The sequence below is a fragment of the Phacochoerus africanus genome, chromosome 9, assembly GCF_016906955.1.
Source record: "Phacochoerus africanus isolate WHEZ1 chromosome 9, ROS_Pafr_v1, whole genome shotgun sequence".
In the NCBI taxonomy this organism is placed as follows: Eukaryota; Metazoa; Chordata; class Mammalia; order Artiodactyla; family Suidae; genus Phacochoerus; species Phacochoerus africanus.
This window is the reverse complement of record NC_062552.1, coordinates 123,804,547-123,822,426: the sequence shown is the minus strand read 5'-3', so window position 1 is coordinate 123,822,426 and position 17,880 is coordinate 123,804,547. Positions and strand designations below refer to the sequence as shown.

General features: G+C 60.7%; 1 protein-coding gene across 3 annotated transcripts; it reads right to left on the bottom strand.

The window, feature by feature from the left end:
* Positions 1-324: 324 nt before the first annotated feature.
* On the bottom strand, positions 325-17,845 carry SLC25A47 (solute carrier family 25 member 47). Of its 3 annotated transcripts, none has more exons than XM_047795970.1 (6): positions 17,776-17,845; positions 3,931-3,974; positions 3,557-3,628; positions 2,752-2,934; positions 1,348-1,669; positions 325-1,160 (listed from the first exon to the last, which is right to left on the bottom strand). In XM_047795970.1, the coding sequence occupies exons 1-6, from the start codon at positions 17,843-17,845 to the stop codon at positions 880-882; spliced, it is 972 nt and encodes a 323-aa protein (XP_047651926.1). In that variant the 3' UTR covers positions 325-879. The 3 variants fall into 3 exon arrangements, with proteins under 3 accessions (XP_047651926.1, XP_047651925.1, XP_047651927.1); XM_047795969.1 differs by lacking the exon at positions 17,776-17,845 and adding an exon at positions 13,635-14,687; XM_047795971.1 differs by lacking the exon at positions 17,776-17,845 and adding an exon at positions 10,128-10,507.
* Between the last annotated feature and the right edge of the window lie 35 nt (positions 17,846-17,880).

The window sequence follows — 17,880 nt, the reverse complement described above, 5'->3', positions numbered from 1 at the left end:
AGGATGCAGGCCCCGTGCAAAGGCAGCTGCCATCTCAGTGTCCGGGCGCTGGAGGCGCCGGCTGCCCAGGCTGGCCGCAGCTCAGTCTCACTCAAAAAGGGGTTTGGGGGGGATGGTGAGCAGAGTAGGTGTCATGCTGAATGCTGAATCGCCCCGTGGCAGGGCTCAGCGCCCAGGCTGAGCCCCCCCCCAGCCAGAGTGCCAGGCCAGCCTCAGTGTGCCCTTCTGCATGGTGGGAGCCCTGCCACAAGGTTTGGAGGGCTGGAGATGGGGAGACGGGCCATCAGCCCCACAGACCACAGAGCAACAACAGCACATCCTGAGAAACATTTTATTGGCAACAGCTCCTCGCTGAGTCCCCAGGGACTATAGGCAGAGCAGGTGGGTGACCATACCTGGCACCCAGCGCCCAGGGTGGCCCCGACAGCGCCTGGCTGAGCAGCCTGGTGTGGGATGGGACAGGAGGGTTGCAGACACTGCATCTGGGTGCCGTCTCATGAGGACACCGCTTGGCAGAGCCTAAGGGACCAGGCGGGAAGAGCATGGGAGGGCGGGGGAGGGGCTCTGAAGCCGCGGGGCAGCAGGGAAAGCTGACGGGGAGGCCGGAGGGACCAAGCAGCCACGTGCACAGATGGTGCCCTGTGACAGTGTCCTCATCTCAGAGGCCCACCCTCCCTGGCCTCTGACCCTGGGGCCAACCCCAGCCGATGTCAGATGGGCCCCTTGACCTTCTCATGGTCTGTCGCTGGGCGGGGAGGCTCTGGCTGTCCGGGGGTGGGGGCCCGGGGGGCCCAGACTCCGACACTCCCCTCCACCTCCTCTGGCCCCTATGGCCTCTGGAAGCTGCCAGCGGGTTGGCCCCTGGGCCGCGGGGACCAGCTATGTGAGCAGGCCACACGTGAGCCTCAGCACCGCTTCATAGGCGACAAAGACCGCCATGTTGACGGGGAAGGCACGGCAGCAGTTCAGCGACAGTCCCTTGAAGAGCACCCGCGGCCCCTCCTCCCGAACGCTGGTCACCACACAGTGCAGGAGGCCCCGGTAGCGCCGCTGGCCCTGCCCATCCGCCTGCAGGCGTGACTTGATCACGTCCATGGGGGTGGCCACGGCCCAGGCCAGCACCCCTGCACAGCCACCAGCCACCAGCACACCCAGGACATCTGCAGGGAGAAGCCCGCGAGTGCTACGGTTGGAAGGGGTGCCCGAGGAGAGCAGGGGGCACCCAGGGCAGGCCCAGCCATCCAGGGCCCAGGGCCACCTTCGTGACCTGTCCTGGGAGGCACTGGGTGGCAGTGTGGCCTCATCCCCATCCCCCCGCCACCTTCCCAGGCCCCAGCGCCCGCTCACCTGGTTGGCTGCGGCCAGCGGGAGTGAGCCACTCACAGAGAATGGCATAGGAGAGGAAGTAGGTGGCGAAGGAGTGACCGTCCCGGAGGAGCAGGGCTGAGCTGCCCTTGTAGAGGCCTCGCAGGCCCTCCTCTCGGGCCACTGTGGCCAGGCAGTGCAGCGGCCCGCGGTACTTGGGCCCAGGCGCCGAACGGGCAGGGGGTGCGGGACACGGAGGGGGCACAGCCGAGGGCCCCGAGGCCGAGGGGCGCCGCTGCTGCGTTGTCTGCGTCTGCGTCTGCAGGCGGACCTTGGCCACCTCGGTGGGCGACGTCAGGAACACCTGGAGTGGAGCAGAGGCAGGGATGTGGGGACAGCTTGGCGCACACCCCACCCAACACACTCGCTGACCTCACGTTGCCCACAGTGACAGCCAGGGAGCCTGGGCCCGGGAGGCTCTGGGCTGGCCCAGGGGCCACAGTGGAGTGAAGTTCAAAGCCAGCTCTGCCCACCCAAGCTGGGGCGGTGCTTCCTTTAGCAGCTCGCTCTCGGCTGCTGGAGGCTCGACACACAGTGGTGAGTAGACACGACTCCAGTTCACAAAAGGACTTGATCCCGTAATCAGTATATTAATGTCATATCAATGTGTCATTTAATAAATGTGTTTGACATGAGAATATAACACCCAATGTAAGCATTGATAATATGAATATCTAACATATGATAATTTAATTTTTTTTTTAAACATTTTAGAGCTGCACCCGAGGCATATGGAGTTCCCAGGCTAGGGGTTGAATCAGAGCTGCAGCCACTGGCCTACACCACAGTCACAGCAACATCAGATCTGAGCCGCATCTGTGACCTACACCACAGCTCACAGCCATGCCAGACCCTTAACCCACTGAACAAGGCCAGGGATCAAACCTGCAACCTCATGGTTCCTAATCAGATTCATTTCCACTGTGCCACAAGGGAACTCCTTCAGAAAATTTTTCTATGGGCACACGGTGGCATATCCAAGTTCCAGGGCCAGGGATTGACTCCAAGCCACAGAGGTGACCTACACCAGATCCTTGAACCCCCCTGTGCCGGTCCGGGATCAAACCCAGCCCTCTGCAGCAACCCGAGCCGCTGCAGTCAGATTCTTAACCCACTGTGCCACAGCGGGAACTCCAAAGACAATTTTACTAAGAATGTTGGCTGCCATCTCGAGGGTGCTTGTGACTGTCAGACTGGGGCCTTTGCACCAGGACCTCAGCACACCTCTTAGAGATGCAGACACAGATGCTCGGAGAGGCTCCCTGGCATGCCCGGGTGCCCTCAGTTACCAAGAGTCAGCTGCGTCGCCACCCCCCGTCGCCCAGCCTCCATCCAGCCTCTGCCCAGCCCTGGGGTCCCGGGACCCCCTCACCCCACCCCACTCACGCGGACAAGGCCGGAAGCGAACCCCGAGAGTGTGATGTCGGTCTTGGCGGCCTTGGCGTCGGCGCTGCCGTACCGGAAGCGGCAGATGTGCGCGAGGCAGTGGCGGTAGGTGCCGAAAGACACGGACGAGACCAGGGACACGGTGCACACGGGCAGCGAGAGGCCCCTGTAGAAGCCCCGCACCTGGCGGCGGGTGGAGGGACCCGAGGGCCCGAGTCAGGCCGGAGGCCCCGCCGGGAGGAGCCCTGCGCCGGGGCGCCGGGTTACACCCTGGCCTCGCACTCACTGCCCCGGGCCCCGGGTTCCTCTGCTGTACCCTGGGGGCTGTGATCGTGAGCTTGTGCCAAGGGAACACAGGGCGGGGGCCGTGGGCAGCTGTGGACAGTGGGACGGCGACGTGGAGCCAGCTGCTCTGTCCTTGCTGTTTCCCTTTGCTCACCCCTGGCCAGTACTGAGCCCCAAGTTCCCTTGGGTAAGTGTCCCTGAGACCCTCCACTGGCCGGGGCTCTGAGCTGGACCCTGGGGGACCCCTGACACCCCAGCATGCTTCCAAGGGGTGCCCAGCCTGGAGGGGACAGAAATGCAAACAGGCCCCTCTCAGGACCTTCAAAGACCCCAGATGCCCTCTTTAGACCCTCTGCTGGAGGAAGGACCTCATTCTGAGCAGACCCCATGTGCCTGATGCCACAGCTCCTGTCCTCAGAGGAATCCAGGAGGCTCAGAGGCTCTACATCGCCAGGCTGGTTTTGAGTGGCAGCCCTGGGGTCCGACATCCCCCTGCCCATGCCCCTGGCCCCAGGCCTACCCGCTCTTGGCGATAAGTGTCCCGGATGCAGTGCCAGATGCCTGTGTACTTGGGCTCTGTCTGGATCCTGACCTGGGGGAGAAGTGGGCTTCAGGAAAGGGTGCCTCCAGGCCCAAGGCGAGATCACCAGGCCCTGGGGGAGGGACAGAGCCAACCCCTTGATTGTCACAGCCGTGCAGACTAGGAAGGGAAGGGCAGGGACAGTGAGCCTCATTTAAGCGGAGAAACCTGAGTCCCAGGCGGGAGCAGTGGGGGACAGACAGTCCTGAGGACCACGGTGGGGACTGGGCTGAGGAGCGGGCTAGAAGGGTCTTGTGGCCAAGGCCCCAGGCAGAGGCCTCGGGCTGGGGGTCAGGGCCCGGTGATGACCGCACCTTCACCGTGTCCAGGGGGTAGCCCACAGCAACACCGCAGACACCTGGAAGGAAACCAGAGGAACCAGTGAGGACAGAGCAGCCGGAAGAGGGGAGGGTGAACCCGGGCTGCGCTCCCACTGAGCCCACGCCCGGCTCTGCTCGTCTGCACCTGTCTCGTCCATGGGGCAGAGCAACCCCCACTTTACAGATGGGGAAACTGAGGTGCAGAGAGGGAAAGTGGCTTCTGCCAAGTGGGTTCTCCTTCCCAAGTCCTGGTCACTGGAGCCTTGTTCTGAAAGCCAAGGATGCCCCTTGGCCTCCCGTTTGGTGTCAGGTTTTGGTTTCGTTTCTTTTTTCTTAATTTTTTTTTATTTTTAGGGCCTCACCCGCGGCATATGGAGGTTCCCAGGCTAGGGGTTCAAACTGGAGCTACAGCTGCCGACCTACACCACAGCCACAGCAACACCAGAGCCAAGCCACGTCTGCAACCTACACCACAGCTCACAGCAATGCTGGATCCCCGACCCACTGAGCAAGGCCAGGGATTGAACCCACATCCTCATGAACTCTAGTCAGATTCATTTCCTCTATGCCACCAAGAGAACTTTCTGGGGTCAGGTTTTGGGAGAACCGGTCCTGTCTCCAAGCCGGGCCGAGCTGCCCTCCAGCCTCAGTCTGTGAAGGGTTTGTGTGCAAAGCCAGGAGGCCACAGTGCCTTGCAGCTGGAGGGGTGATGGGGGGCAGGGTACCGCCCAAGCAGAGACTGGGTGGAGGGGTAGCCCAGGTCGCCCCAGGCCTCCCCGAGGGACTGCCGGAAGCACAGATTTGTGGGGGACACCGTAGGACTTGAGGACCCCCAGCCTCTGCCTCCTACAAAGAAGACCAGGTGCCACCTTCCTTCCTCCTTTCCTGACACCAGGATCTCAACTAAGCCCCCAGTGCCGCCAGGAGGAAGTCACGGAGCATCCCTGGGGTGGGGGATAAGGGCCACCTGAAAACATGTGGGGACTGTACCCACTTAGTAGTATCTCAGGACTCAATAAATATGCATCAATGAAAGAACAAAGTAAGCGAATGAACAAAGAGACTGAAGCAAGTACGACTGACTGACCAACTGGGGAGAATCACCCTCCTCGACCCTTACATATACCTCATCGAACTCCTACTCACCCATCAAAGCCCTATCACAATATCACCTCCTCTCTGGAGCCCTCCCTGATCCCTGCACTCTGGGCTGCCTCTGTGCCAGAAAATAGGTTGGTCCCAGCCACCGTCACATGGCTTTGCTGCTGTCTCCCACCACCTGCCGTCTCTGACTCCAAAACTAGAGTTCAAGGAGAAAGCCCAGGTCCAACCCTGGTTAGGCAGAGCCAGGCACAGAGCAGGAGCCCCTTCCAGCCAGGCCCTCGCTGGGCTCTGGGGGCAAGATGCAGGAGCCTTCATTGCCGTGTGATCTTGGGCAAGTCAAGCCCCCCTCTCGGAGCCTCATCCTCAGGGGGCCAGTGTCTCAGACCCAGCCCACGGTGGACCTCAGAATGCCCGCCGGTGAGGCCAACGCCTTGGTCTTTCCTGGCTTGGCTCTGCACCCCCTTCTGAAGATAACACTCTTCCCAGAAATATTGACAAGCAGCCACTGCTATTTCACAAGACGAGCAAGGCCAAGGGGGCCTTGCCCAAAATAGCCTGGCAGGCAGCCTGCGTGATCGATGTGGGAGGAGCCCGATCCCTGCGGCTGTCATCTCTGCATCAGGCTTTCCCAATAGCCCCTTCCCAGGAAGAGAAAACCGTCTGGGGACCCAGCGAGGCAGGATTGGCCCAGGGATGCACACAGCCAGCTGGGGGCGGGGGCTACCGGGCTCAGCCGGGACCCTCCCCGTCATCCACCCCTTCCTTCCAGTCCTTGGGGCAGGACCCAGGGCCGGCCGCCCTCACGGTCCACCCTCTCCTGGAGCCTCTGGTCCCCTCCAGCGGCTCGGCCATCCCGCTCCACGCTGGTGCCTCTCAGCCTCCCCCTGGCCAGGCAGACACCGCCCAGCCTCTGCCCCAGCCCAGGCCAGCAGCCCTCACTCCCGCCTGCCTCTCGGCTCCCCGGCACCGGGCTGAGCCCCTCAGGCCCACACAGACTCTTCCCCACCTCCACCTCCTCCTGGGACCTGTATCGTCAGCCCCGAGTCTGCAGCACCTTCCCCGGGGGGGCTTCGAATCCCACTGCTGCCAGGGCAGAGCCCGCCCACACACCCCCCCCCGTTACCCCAGGAGTAGCAGTCCCCCGCAAGGCCCCGCTGTCCCTGTACCTCCGATGGCTCCAGCAACAAAATCCATGGACAATGTGGGTGGTGGGGAAGGCCCTGGGTCAGCCTGCCTGATGCCACCGCCAGGGTGGTCTCAACAGCTCCCCACGCTCCTCTCAGACCTTAAATACCTGCGGCAGAGGCAGGAAGCAGGAGCCTGGTGACCGTGACCCCGAAGGCAGAGGCCATGCTGGGCAGCCGGCGGGTCAATGCCCATCTGGACGCCCTCCCACCCTACCTCCGCAGGACTCTTGTCCCCGTGCCCTCAGGACCCAGGGGTCAGGATATATGTGAGTAGGCCACGATATGGGTCAGGCTCTCGGAGAACTGGTCACTGTCCCCACTCCCTGCAGGTCTGGGTCCCAGGCCACGTCCAGACAGCTCCTGGGGAGGCTGTGAGGTCCCATCCCTCCAAGCCCAAGCTCAGGCATTCTCCGTGTCCTTGGGCCTTCCCAGCTGCCCTGGAATTCCCCAGGGAACCTCAAAGCTCCCTCACTTAGTCATTCAACAAACACCGTCTGAGCTGAGGCTGCACACAGGCATATAAGACCCAGGCTCTGGAGTTTCCTGCTGTGGCTCGGCAGGTTAAGAACCTGACATAGCGTCTGTGAGGATGCAGGTTCGATCCCTGGCCTCACTCAGTGGGTTAAGGATCCAGCATTGCTGCAAGCTGCAGCGTAGTTCACAGATGTGGCTCTGATTTGACCCCAGGAACTTCCATATACCGCAGGTGCGGCAGTAAGAAGAAAACAAACAAAAAAACCCAGGCCTCGTGGCCAAGGAGCTCTAGTTGGGGGGTGGGGGTGGGGGTGACGGCGACAGCCACCACTGACTGAGCGTCAGGGAGGCAGCCCCAACAACCCAGGTCCCAGGCAGCTCCATGCCCCTCACAGTGCCCTGGGCCACACCGTCCCTGAGCTTCCACGTCCGTCTCCCTGCACCCAGGGCCCCGCCACGTCTGCCTCCACTCAGTCCCCAGCGCCCAGCACCACCCGGCCCTGAGCAGGGCTCACGGAGTGAGGGGATCAGGGGTCAGGGCCGCCCGTGTGGCCTCTAACCAAACCCGGGTAGTCCTGAAGGGAAGCCGCTTCCCTCTGCCGGTCCCTGGAAACCACTGGCAAGAATGGCAACCCCCACCCCCACCCCAGCAGGGCGCCTGCTTCAGTTACCCAAGAGCTCCTCCCCTACCGGCTCAGGGGGCTCTTATCACAGCTCCGGCTCCATTTTACAGGGGAAACCACTGAGGCCCAGAAAAGGGGACTCGTCCGAGGCCATACAGGCAACAGGGCTGCATCTGATCACCAGACACATTCCCACAACCAGCCCCTCTGAGGCCAAGGGCCAGGCCTCGACGCCTATGAGCACTACCCTCATGGCTGTCACCCCAGCAGTAAGCTCAGCACGACCCTGTGTGACTCACAGCAGCCCTTCGAGGACGCTGAAGCTCGGGGAAGGCTGTGCACTTGCCCAAGGCCATGCATGGTGAGTGGCCAGGAAGCTGGCAGGACGGGGGATGGTGTTGACATGGCAGGGTCTGGGCAGTGTCATCTCGGTGCCCCTTGGGGCAGGGGCCAAGTGTCCTCCTGTTTCCGGTCCTCTGACGGGCAGAGCTGCAGGCCGGCCTGGAACAGGCTGGTGCTGACGGAAGGGGAGCCCCACCTCCACCTGCAGCTCTTTGAGAGTAACGTGCGGCACACAGGTTGGCAGTGGCCCCCGCCACGTCAAGAGGGCAGAGGGCAGATGCGGCCTTTCCAAGGCCAGTTCCTGATGCCCTTCCTGGCTTTTGGAGAGATGCAGCTCAGCATCTGGTGAGAAGCCAGGCTGCCTGCCTTCAAATCCCGGTTCTGAGACCTGGGGCAAGCCTTTGGGCCTCTCTCTACCTCCCCGAAAGGAGGAGAGTACCTGCGTCACATCTGCGACCACCCAGGGCACACTCCAGGTGTGCTCCTGCGGGGTGGCCAGCCAAAGGCTAAGGCTGCATTAGTAGGAGCATAGGTTCTAAAAGGAGGGAGGGGGAGTTCCCGTCGTGGCTCGGCGGAAACGAATCTGACTAGCATCCATGAGGACGCAGGTTCGATCCCTGGCCTCGCTCAGTGGGTTAAGGATCTGGCATTGCCATGAGCTCTGGTGTAGGTCACAGACACCGCTTGGATCCCGTGCTGCTGTAGACCAGCGGCTACAGCTCTGATTCGACCCCTAGCCTGGGAACCTTCATATGCTACAGGTGCAGCCCTAAAAAAAAATAAACAAATAAACCCTCTGAAGTTCGCGTTCAGATCCACTCCTGCTGCCCATCTGCACAGCCCCCAGCTGTCTCCCCCTGGACAACAGCCCACCCCACCCACGCCCCCAACTCGTGTAACAAACAACATGCCACATTCCAGGCACTGGGCCACAGCGATAAACACAGGCCAAGGTCCCTTCCCCTTACCTTCCAGGGGAGGAGACAACCAACCCAATAAACAACCAAAATAAAGAGTCCCCCAGAGGGCAGCAAGTGCCAGTGAGAGTCAGAGCAGGGAGGGGACAGGGAGTCCTGGGGGAGGGCGGGGCTAGAGAGGGCGGCCCAAGAAGCGACCTCTGAGACCAGCATGTTTTGTTGATCACAGCAGCCGAGCTTCCTCTGCCCTTTGTCTCTGAACAAACATGCCCAAGCTTCACCCTGGCCCACAGCAGGACTGCAAAACACGCCGCCTCGCAGTTCGGGCTGCTTTGTGCAGGTCTAAACATCTCCCCACCCAGCTGTCAGCTTCCGGCGGGCAGGGTCAGATCAAGAGCAGGACTGACAGATGGAAGGACAGACAGGTGGGAGGAGGGTGGATGATGGATGGACTGACAGACAGATGAACCCAGGGTAGCAGCATCTGCTCACACCCGACATGAGAGTTGGCAAGGAGGCCATCTGCAGGCCGGTGGACAGGAGGCTGGGCTCAGAAGAACCCCACATGGTTTGGGGGAGACCACAGGCCAGGCACAGTCAGCCTGGATTTGGCTGCCGACTCCACCTCTCCCAGCTGTGTGACTTTGGACCAGTGGTATGACCTCTCTGAGTCTCACACAGATGGCAGGAGACAGAGCCAGGGGCGCCCCTCCCATGGGAAGGGTTAGAGTTATTAGTAGCAAGGTTGGCTTTAGGCCTCAGCCACCAAGAGCAGAGCCCCACCGCGTGCGGCCCCGCAAGGCCCGAGCAAGGAATTCTGGGCCGGCCTCTAGGGGGAGACAGACGTGGCACAAACACCTGGGCCCCAACGGCAGCCAGCGCAAAGGACTCTGGGAAAAGGGAGGCATGGGCCCCATTAATTTTGGGGGGTGGGTCTTGCTGGCCGGCCGAGGTGCCATGGAGGATCCTGACACATCCTAAAATGCATTCTTACATTTTATAACAAAAGGAATAGCCACAAGATATTAACAAAAACTGCAGACCGGAGTTTTTTCCATGGCTCAGGGGAAACGAATCCGACTCGGAACCATGAGGTTGCAGGTTTGATCCCTGGCCTTGCTCAGTGGGTTAAGGATCTGGCATTGCCATGAGCTGTGGTGTAGGTCGCAGACGCGGCTCAGATCCCACGTTGCTGTGACTGTGGTGGAGGCTGGCAGCTGTGTCTCCAATTGGACCCCTAGCCTGGGAACCTCTATATGCCCTGGGTGTGACCCTAAAAAGACAAACAAACAAACAAACAAAAAAAGACTCCAGACCAAAGGGAGGCAGCCAGCCTAGAAAGTGAAAGCTGCCTGGGGCTGCCCAGGCCCGGGTCCGCTTCCCAGCAGGATGCAGGCAAAACCCATTTTCCTTTCTATTGTTTTGTGACTTGCCTCCTGCAGACTCACTTCCTTCTCCTGCAAGTCCACAAACAGATGAACCCCTCCCGGGCCAGGGGTGGACAGGAGGCTGAGCCACGCTGCCTGCCGGGGCATGGCCCTTACCTTGCATTTCTCACTGGGTCACCCGCCACGGCCTCAGTGTCCTTGTCTGAAGAATGGCGGTTCTGTTGTCTTTCACCCGACAGCTTCGGGAGGACAAAAGGGTCAGCTGCCTCAGGGCTCCTGGAGCCAAGCCTACAGGCAGTAAATTCTCTAAATGTCACCGTTAGGACTTACTTTGCCTGCGATGTACTTTGGGCTAGTGGTGTACGCTGGATTGTATTTATACACACGTGTTACTCCCCTGTGTTACAGAGAGTGGGCCAATAATCACACTTTGGGGTCTTCTGTGTTTCAACGGGCATGTTTTCAGAGAGGAATTTGCTGGGTCGCAGATACCTGAGCTGGGAGTTCCCGTTGTGGCTCAGCAGTAATGAACCCAACTGGCATCCATGAGGATGCAGGTTCGATCCCTGACCTTATTCAGTGGGTTAAGGATCCAGCATTGCTGTGGTGTAGGTTGCAAACGTGGCTCGGATTGGGTGTTGCTATGGCTGTGGTGTAGACCGGCAGCTGCAGCTCAGCTCCGATTCGTGCAGACTGGGAATTTCCAAATACTGCAGGCGTGGCCCTAAACAAACAAACAAAAAAAGATACCTGAGCTATTTTGAACTATCACACACTTTGCCATCTGGGCAAGATTTGCAGGGACAGAGAGGCGGTGCGACGTCCAGGCAAAGGACTCAGGAATCCTGGGTGGGCCCTGTAGGGCCGGGCGGACTCCGGACATCAGTAGGCCCGATATTTCCAGAAAGCTCCTTGGCAGGACTGGACAGGGTCAAAAGAGCCCAGGTGCACTCCTGTCTCACTCTATGACTGGGAGCAAACCACGGAGCCCCCCAGGCTCAGTTTCTTCCTCTGTAAAATGGGACAGGAGACAAGTCTGACTCCTCTGGGCTTGGCACCTGCCGTGCTCTACCTGGATCAAATAATGCCCGGCTGGTTGCTGCAGACCACACGGCCACAGGCAGGCAGTGGCTGGTGTATCTCTAGGTGTGACTGGCTCTAGGTGAGAGAAGCCCCCACCTCGGTGCTCCCAGACACTCTGGCCTCCCACTGACATCCTGAGGGGTTAGGGCCCTGGCTGCCAGGACCTTGGGTTTGCAAAGCATATGACAAAGCGTTTTCTGTGGTCTCCCCTGCCTGTGCCTCCACGCTGGCAACAGGCCAACAGGAAGAGCTGCAGCTCCCACTCCTGCCGCCAGGGGCACCAGACACCACTGCCTTTGGCTTGAGCTCAGCCCAGGCATCAGACCCAAACTCCAGGCCCCCTGGAGCCAGCGTTGTGTTACAGGTGAGGATACCGTGGGCCAGAGAGGAACAGCCGGTGACACTGGCGAAAGACCTGAAATTTGAGCCCAGCTCTGCCGTGGGGGACACCAGTGAACGCAACCCCGTGACTCAGTTTCCCTATCTGCACACAGGGTCAACAGCTGCCTGTGGCAGGGTTAGCGCTGGTAGGGACTTTGAAGGCTCCCGGCAGTAGCTGTCAGACAGAGCAGAAGTGAACCTCAGAGTGCCAGCCAGCAGCCTCAGGCCTGCCCCCAGGCACGTCATGGCCTTGTCTCTTCAGTTCCCTGGCACCAAAGCCGTAGCCAAGCCCTTCCCGTCACTACTTGCAGCACTTCCCGCTGGCCACCTTCACAGCCTGCCCAGGACACAGCATCTTCAGCCCCCGGGTCCCCTGGCTGGAAGGGCTGAGAGGGTCCCTTCACCTGGTGACTTGCCTGGACCGGGTGACCTCTGACACCACCCAGATCCAAACCCCAGGGGATTGGATTGAGGAGTGAAGTTCTCTCCAAAGCGGGGCTGAGGCCCAGCATGTCTGTGACGGGGGAAAGGAAGCTATACTGACTTCTGTCAATTATTCACTCACTCCAGGGCACACCTCCTTGTAAGGCCTCACGTTAGGTGCTGGGACCCAAAAATAACTTGATACTACCCTTGCCTCTGCAGCCCAAGCCTGGCCAGGAAGTGAATCAATTATCTATTGCTGCAGGAGAAATTATGCCCAAATTTAGAAGCTTACAATATCACTTATTATCTCACATTTTCTGGGCCAGAAATCCAGGAAGAGCTACGTTTCGTGGCTCTGGCTCGGGCTCTCCCATGAGGCTGTAGTCAAGCTGTCAGCCGGGGCTGCTCCACCTGAAGCTTGGTGGGGCCGGAGGACCCCTCCAGGGTGAGGCGCTCACAAGGCTGTCAGCCGGAGGAGTCAGATCCTGGTCTCGGGGACCCCTCCCCGGGACTGCCTGAGTGTCCCCACAACATGGTACCCGACTTCCCCCAGACCCGGGGGTCCAAGAGCGAACAGAGGGCAGCCTCAATGCCTTTATGCAGTCGTGTCTGCTCCGGAAGGGGGTGGGGACCCACTCACAGGCAGCACAGGAGAGCACCTGCCTGCATGGGCGTCCGCAGTGTGGACAGGACCGGCAAGGGGTTAGGCTGAAGGAGGGTCAGGACGGGGAGGGGCTTGGAACACGCCGGCTGGAGCCCGTGTACACATCTCATTGGTCCAGGGGAAGCAGTGGGCCTGGTGGGGCAGGAGCTGGGACAAAGTACCAGGGACGAGGCGCTACCTGAACCGGCCCTGAGGGCTGGCCCACCCAGATCCCCACCAGCCCCGGCCGAGTGGCACAGAAGCCGAGAATCAGGCACCCAGGGGGGGCCGAGGAAGGGCCCGTGGCGGCAACTCAGAGGGGCCTGAAGCAGCAGGGTGGGTGGCAGAGGGGGCACAGTCCTCCCAGCTCAGCTGCCCCGGGGAAACGCTGCCCTGTTGGGCACTGGCTCATGTGCCCGGCAGGGTGGCTGTCTGAGGCCAGACAGGTAGGACAGAGGGAGCCACAGGAGGGTGGGGGGGGACACAGAGCTAGCAGAGGCCCCTCCCACCTGGAGAGGTTCTGGGATAGGGGAGCTCTGACTCTGGTTCCAATAAGGACGGCAGGGCTCTTGGATCTAGGATGCCAAGGCCTTTCTCTCAGCCTCCCCAGGGGCCTGCCTGCTTCCTCTGGGGCCAGGGACGGGACCTTCTGGACCCGCCTCTGGGCTCAGTACAGGTCGTTCCCTGCCCGCTCCCCTGCCCCCCCCACCCCAGCCTGGGTGGGGGCACAGTGCCCTCCTCTGGCCACAGCCCTGGGTGCCTGCTCACACTGCCTGTCAGCCTGGGACAGTCACAGCAGGAGCCCCTAGAGGGCACAGCTCAGGCCTGGCCCAGGGGCAGCAAACACCCACCATGTCCACGCTTGGCTGAGCTCCCCGAGCCCAGGCCCTTTGTCCTGACCAGCTGGCCCCACCCAAGCCGGGGTCCAGCCCTTTGGCCTTTGGGGACAGCCCCGGCAGATCCCCTTAGCTCTATTTTTACCCCAGGCGCACTTGCCGAGGCTATTTATATCATATGCCCATCTTGAGTTTCTGGCCACCTCGGTTGCCAGCCGGAGCCTCCCTCACTCCTGCCTTCGGGTCCACTGCAAGGCCAAGGGCAAGCCGAGCATGGGGGAGACCACGACTCACCTGGGGGGAAGAACACAGCTCGCCTGGGGAGGTAGCACCGGGGAAAAGGGAATGTTTCCAACTTAACCAAGATGCAAGGAACCCACGCAGCGCAGTGACCGCCTTGGGGCTGAATCAGTTCAGCGGAGAGAAGCCGTTCCTCTGAGTCTGCCCAGCAGGAGGACTCTGGGTGCCGTGGACGCCAGAGGCTGGCTGGCTGGCTGTCCTCAAGGGGTCCCAGGCCCTCTACCCTCTGAGGCCCAAAGCAGACCCGCTCCCTGGGGAGCTGGAGTCGCTCCCAGAGGCTAGAGGGACCTCCAGAAGGCAGGTGTGTATCCACCTGGAGAGAGACCCACTGGGCAGCACCCATGGCTGGGTCCCGAGGCCCCCAGCACAAAGCCACCCCACCTGTTCAGGGCAGCAGCCCTGAGAGGACTTTGCTGGGCTAGGACCTGGAGCCCAGCTGTGGGGTCAGAACTTAAGAAGCCTTTAGGAAAAACTTCAGTACCTCAGCTGATTAATTTGTTTCCATCCTCTGTGCCCTGACAGCCAAAGGCAGAGAGCCAGGTTTTGTTCTGGAAGAACAGCAGCAGGGCTGGGTCAGCCCCTGCTCCCTGCCGGCTCTGCGAGCTCCTCCTCCACTTGCTCTGGGCCCTGGAATCCTCCTGAACCCATTTTACAGACGGCAAACCTGAGGCAAAGACGGCTCATAGGCTCACACAGCCAGGAGGGGTCCGTCCAAGTCGAGAGCAAAGAGCAAAACTGAGCCAGAGCCTCCTGAACCTGTCCTCGGAGATGGTCTGGACACTCTAAGAGGCCGGCTTCAGTGCAGACCTTGCCACACCGCCTCCCGGAGGGCCAAGGTGGGGCTTGGGATCTGCAGGTTAGCTGCCTCCCTGTGTGACTCCAATCCCTGAGGTCAAGCGGGGGGGACCTGTGGCCACACGGCAGGACCAGAGCCCAGATCCGCCCACCCAGGACGGGCGCCTTGACGGCCTTCACCCCTTGCCGTGTGCCAGGCTCTGTTCAGTGGGGAGTCCCCGTTGTGGCTCCGCAGAAACGAACCCGACTCATAATCACGAGGATGTGGATTCAATCCCTGGCCCTGCTCAGTGGGTTAAGCATCCAGCGTTGCCACAAGCTGAGGCACAGGTCGCAGATGTGGCTCAGATCCGGTGTTGCTATAGATGTGGCACTGGCCAGTGGCTACAGCTCCAATTTGACCCCTGGCCTGAGAACGTCCATATGCCACAGGTGTGGCCCAAAAAAGGAATAAAAAACAAAAAAAAAACAATAAAAAACAAAAACAGGCAAGGTCCCATCCTGGTAGAGCCAACATCCTAGCGCTAGAGGATAAACACAGGAACACACACTGGCTCAAGCAGCTGGGCGGGAGTAGGGAGAGGGTGGGCTGGGGGCTCTCCACTCTAGACAGGGGGACCAGTCAAGCCCCTTTCAAGGAGCTGAGCATTGGGTGGGAACCTGAGTTCTGGAGATGAACTTCAGAAGGCTGGGAGCAGACGCCCTTGCCCAGGGGAAGCAGCTGGTGCAAAGGCCCTGAGGTGGGAGCGAGCTTGGAGTTGTGAGGGTGGGGCCAGGGCACGCTGGGCTCTGAGACACTGAGCTTGGGTTTTATTCTAAGGGGGGGGGGGGTCAGGGAACAGCCCTGCTCTCCCCTCCAGTCTTTGCCCAGGAGCTCTGGAACCTGTTCCAGCGGCTTCCACCCTGCAATTACACCTGCCCCTGCTCCCAGCCCCACCCTCTGTACCCTCCAGCACAGCCTAACTCCCCAGGAGGTCTACACAGCCTGCGCCTGCGCCCACCCCACCCCACCCGCCCTGTGAAACCTTGAGCTCCACCCAGCCTTTCTCCGCACAGCCTCCGGTCACTGACTCCAACAGATTCCAGAGTGAGAACATGAAGAACCCTTTTTTTTTTCCCACCTGCTGGTGTTTCTAAGTTTTCCACACCAACCTGTCGTGGGTAAGAAAGCATAAAAGCTGTGCAAAATAAAAACTCGGCTGCACACTTTCAGTGGCCTGGCTTGACCCCTAGTCCTCTGTGGCCCTATTCCCCACCCCTTGCTGTCCTCCTGTGTCGGGCCCCTCCAGCCCCTTAGAGGCTGGGGTCTGAGCTGGGATGGGGGAGGGTCTTGGGGCTCCGTGGAACAGGACATGTTTGTAAAAGCACATTGTGTGCTGTAATTTTATCCTCGGGAAGCGAAGCAGAACAACAGACACAAACCCCAGCGGCTGATGTAATAGCCGAGGCGCATGGAGCCAGCTCATTCACTTGGCCGTGACTTCTTCACTTTTTGTCTCATCTCCCCCCTACCTCCTCCCCTCTAATTGCAGCGGGAGGCCCTGGAGGTCAGGGAGGAGGGTCAGCCCGGGCCCCTGCACCAGCTCCCCCACCTGGACCCCGGCGGGATCTGCAGAAACAGGGCTCCCCTCCCAGGAGCTTTTTGGAAGCTCAAGCATTGCATGTCTACTGTGTACCAGGCCGCTGGGACCCTTCCCAAGGACCCCCAAGGAGTCAAGGCTCATGCAACCTGCACCAAGCGCGACATTAACTTAAAGGCACTTGCAGTCTCTTAAAAACAACACAACGCAGGTCCTCCGTCTTCTATCAGTCGTTCCATATTAATATTCTTACCGCCTGGTCAAGGTACTTGATTTCCCTCTCAAATCTCCCCAAACAGGGGTGGATGCTGCAAGCATTTATGCTTTACTTCCTAAGGCCTCAGCAACCCAGGAACCCCCTTCCCAGGAGTGAGTTGCCTGGATGACGGTGGTCCGGTTCAATGGCCGTGGTCTTGGAGGCCTCCAGCTACCCACGTATTTCCACAGTCAACTCCTGCCTTGTGGAGCATGAGCTGGGCCTGAGGCTGGCGAAATGCAAACCCAGGCCTCCAGACCCCTAGTTCAGGGCCCACCAGCCATCACAAGCACTGGACTAGGAGTCAGCAGACCTGGGTTTGGGGTCTCTTCGTAATGAATGTTCTATTTCGATTGGAAGAAGCATAAAAGGAAACCCCACGGGGTGGTCGGATTCCCAGTAGCCTGTGTATCACCGTGGTCACTTCCTACATACCCCTGACCTATTTCCCTAGTACCGAGCATACATGATCTTCAAAACCTATCTGGGCGCTACCTATCCACTGTAATCCCCCTGCGGACTTCAGACACGGTGAAATGCCAGTACAAGAACTGTGAGGATCTGCCACCCGGAAATACCGCAGGAACCTTTAGGAGGAAGTTGGGTCCAGGCCTGAAGGTGTCATCTGACTCCGTGAGGGAGAAAGTGCCCAGCCAAGACCAGTCCCAACTGGGACAGCCTGGACTTCAAGTGGTGCTGGGGAAGGACAGCAGGGGGAAGTCACTAGCCAGGACCCTCGCCAGGGAGCAGGGAGGGTCCCTTGCCACTGCCAATCTCCAGGACAGTGGGAGAGGAAGCGGGAGCGGCGTCGGACTTGGCTCCTGCTTAGCACCCCCCCCCAACCTCCCCCCACACAGCTACCCGCGTCGACCGCACAGCCCAAGGCCTTCCCACTTCAGCGCACACTCTACCTCACTCCCACCCCGACTCTCCCGCCCGAGGCCTCCCAGAGCCGCGGCCCAGTGACTGCGCCCTCCGGCCACACACGCTAAGCCACCGCCCATGGCCGCGCCGCGATCCGTCCATCTCCTCGCAGCTCTGGGACCAGTCCAGGAACCTTCCCCGCTCCACAATCTTCCGCGGCTCCCGCAGTTTGCTCTCAAGTGCGGGGCCCGGCGTCCAAGCCACGCCCTTCGCCCCTCGCTTAGAGGCCAGGCGGCCAGAGGGCCTAAGCCCATCGCCAAGTGGGCGCACAGACGGGAGGGACGATGACTCCCCAAAGGGGCTCCTCGCCGCCCGAGGATTAAGTATCACAAGTAGTGTCCGAGCCCACAGGCCTTGGAGGGTCCTGGCGCTCCAAGTCCATTCCCGCGGCGTGTCCCCATTCTACAGGCAAAGACCCTAAGGTTGGTCGGCCGAGTCGGGATCTGAACCCAGGGGTCAGGATCCCAGGCCCAGTCCAAAGCGAGCGCACGCCACCTCCCGCCCCGCTGACCCGCATCACACACGCCGGGAAGTTCCCGGGCCGTGCAGGCTATGGGCTCCCCGGCCTGGCTGGACCCACCGTCCGGCCGCAGCGCACACCCGGCTTCCTCTCCCGCCGGTAGCGGCGCGGGCGGGCGCACGAAGCACATTCTTTGTCTACAGCGGCTCTGCACCTCCCCCGCCC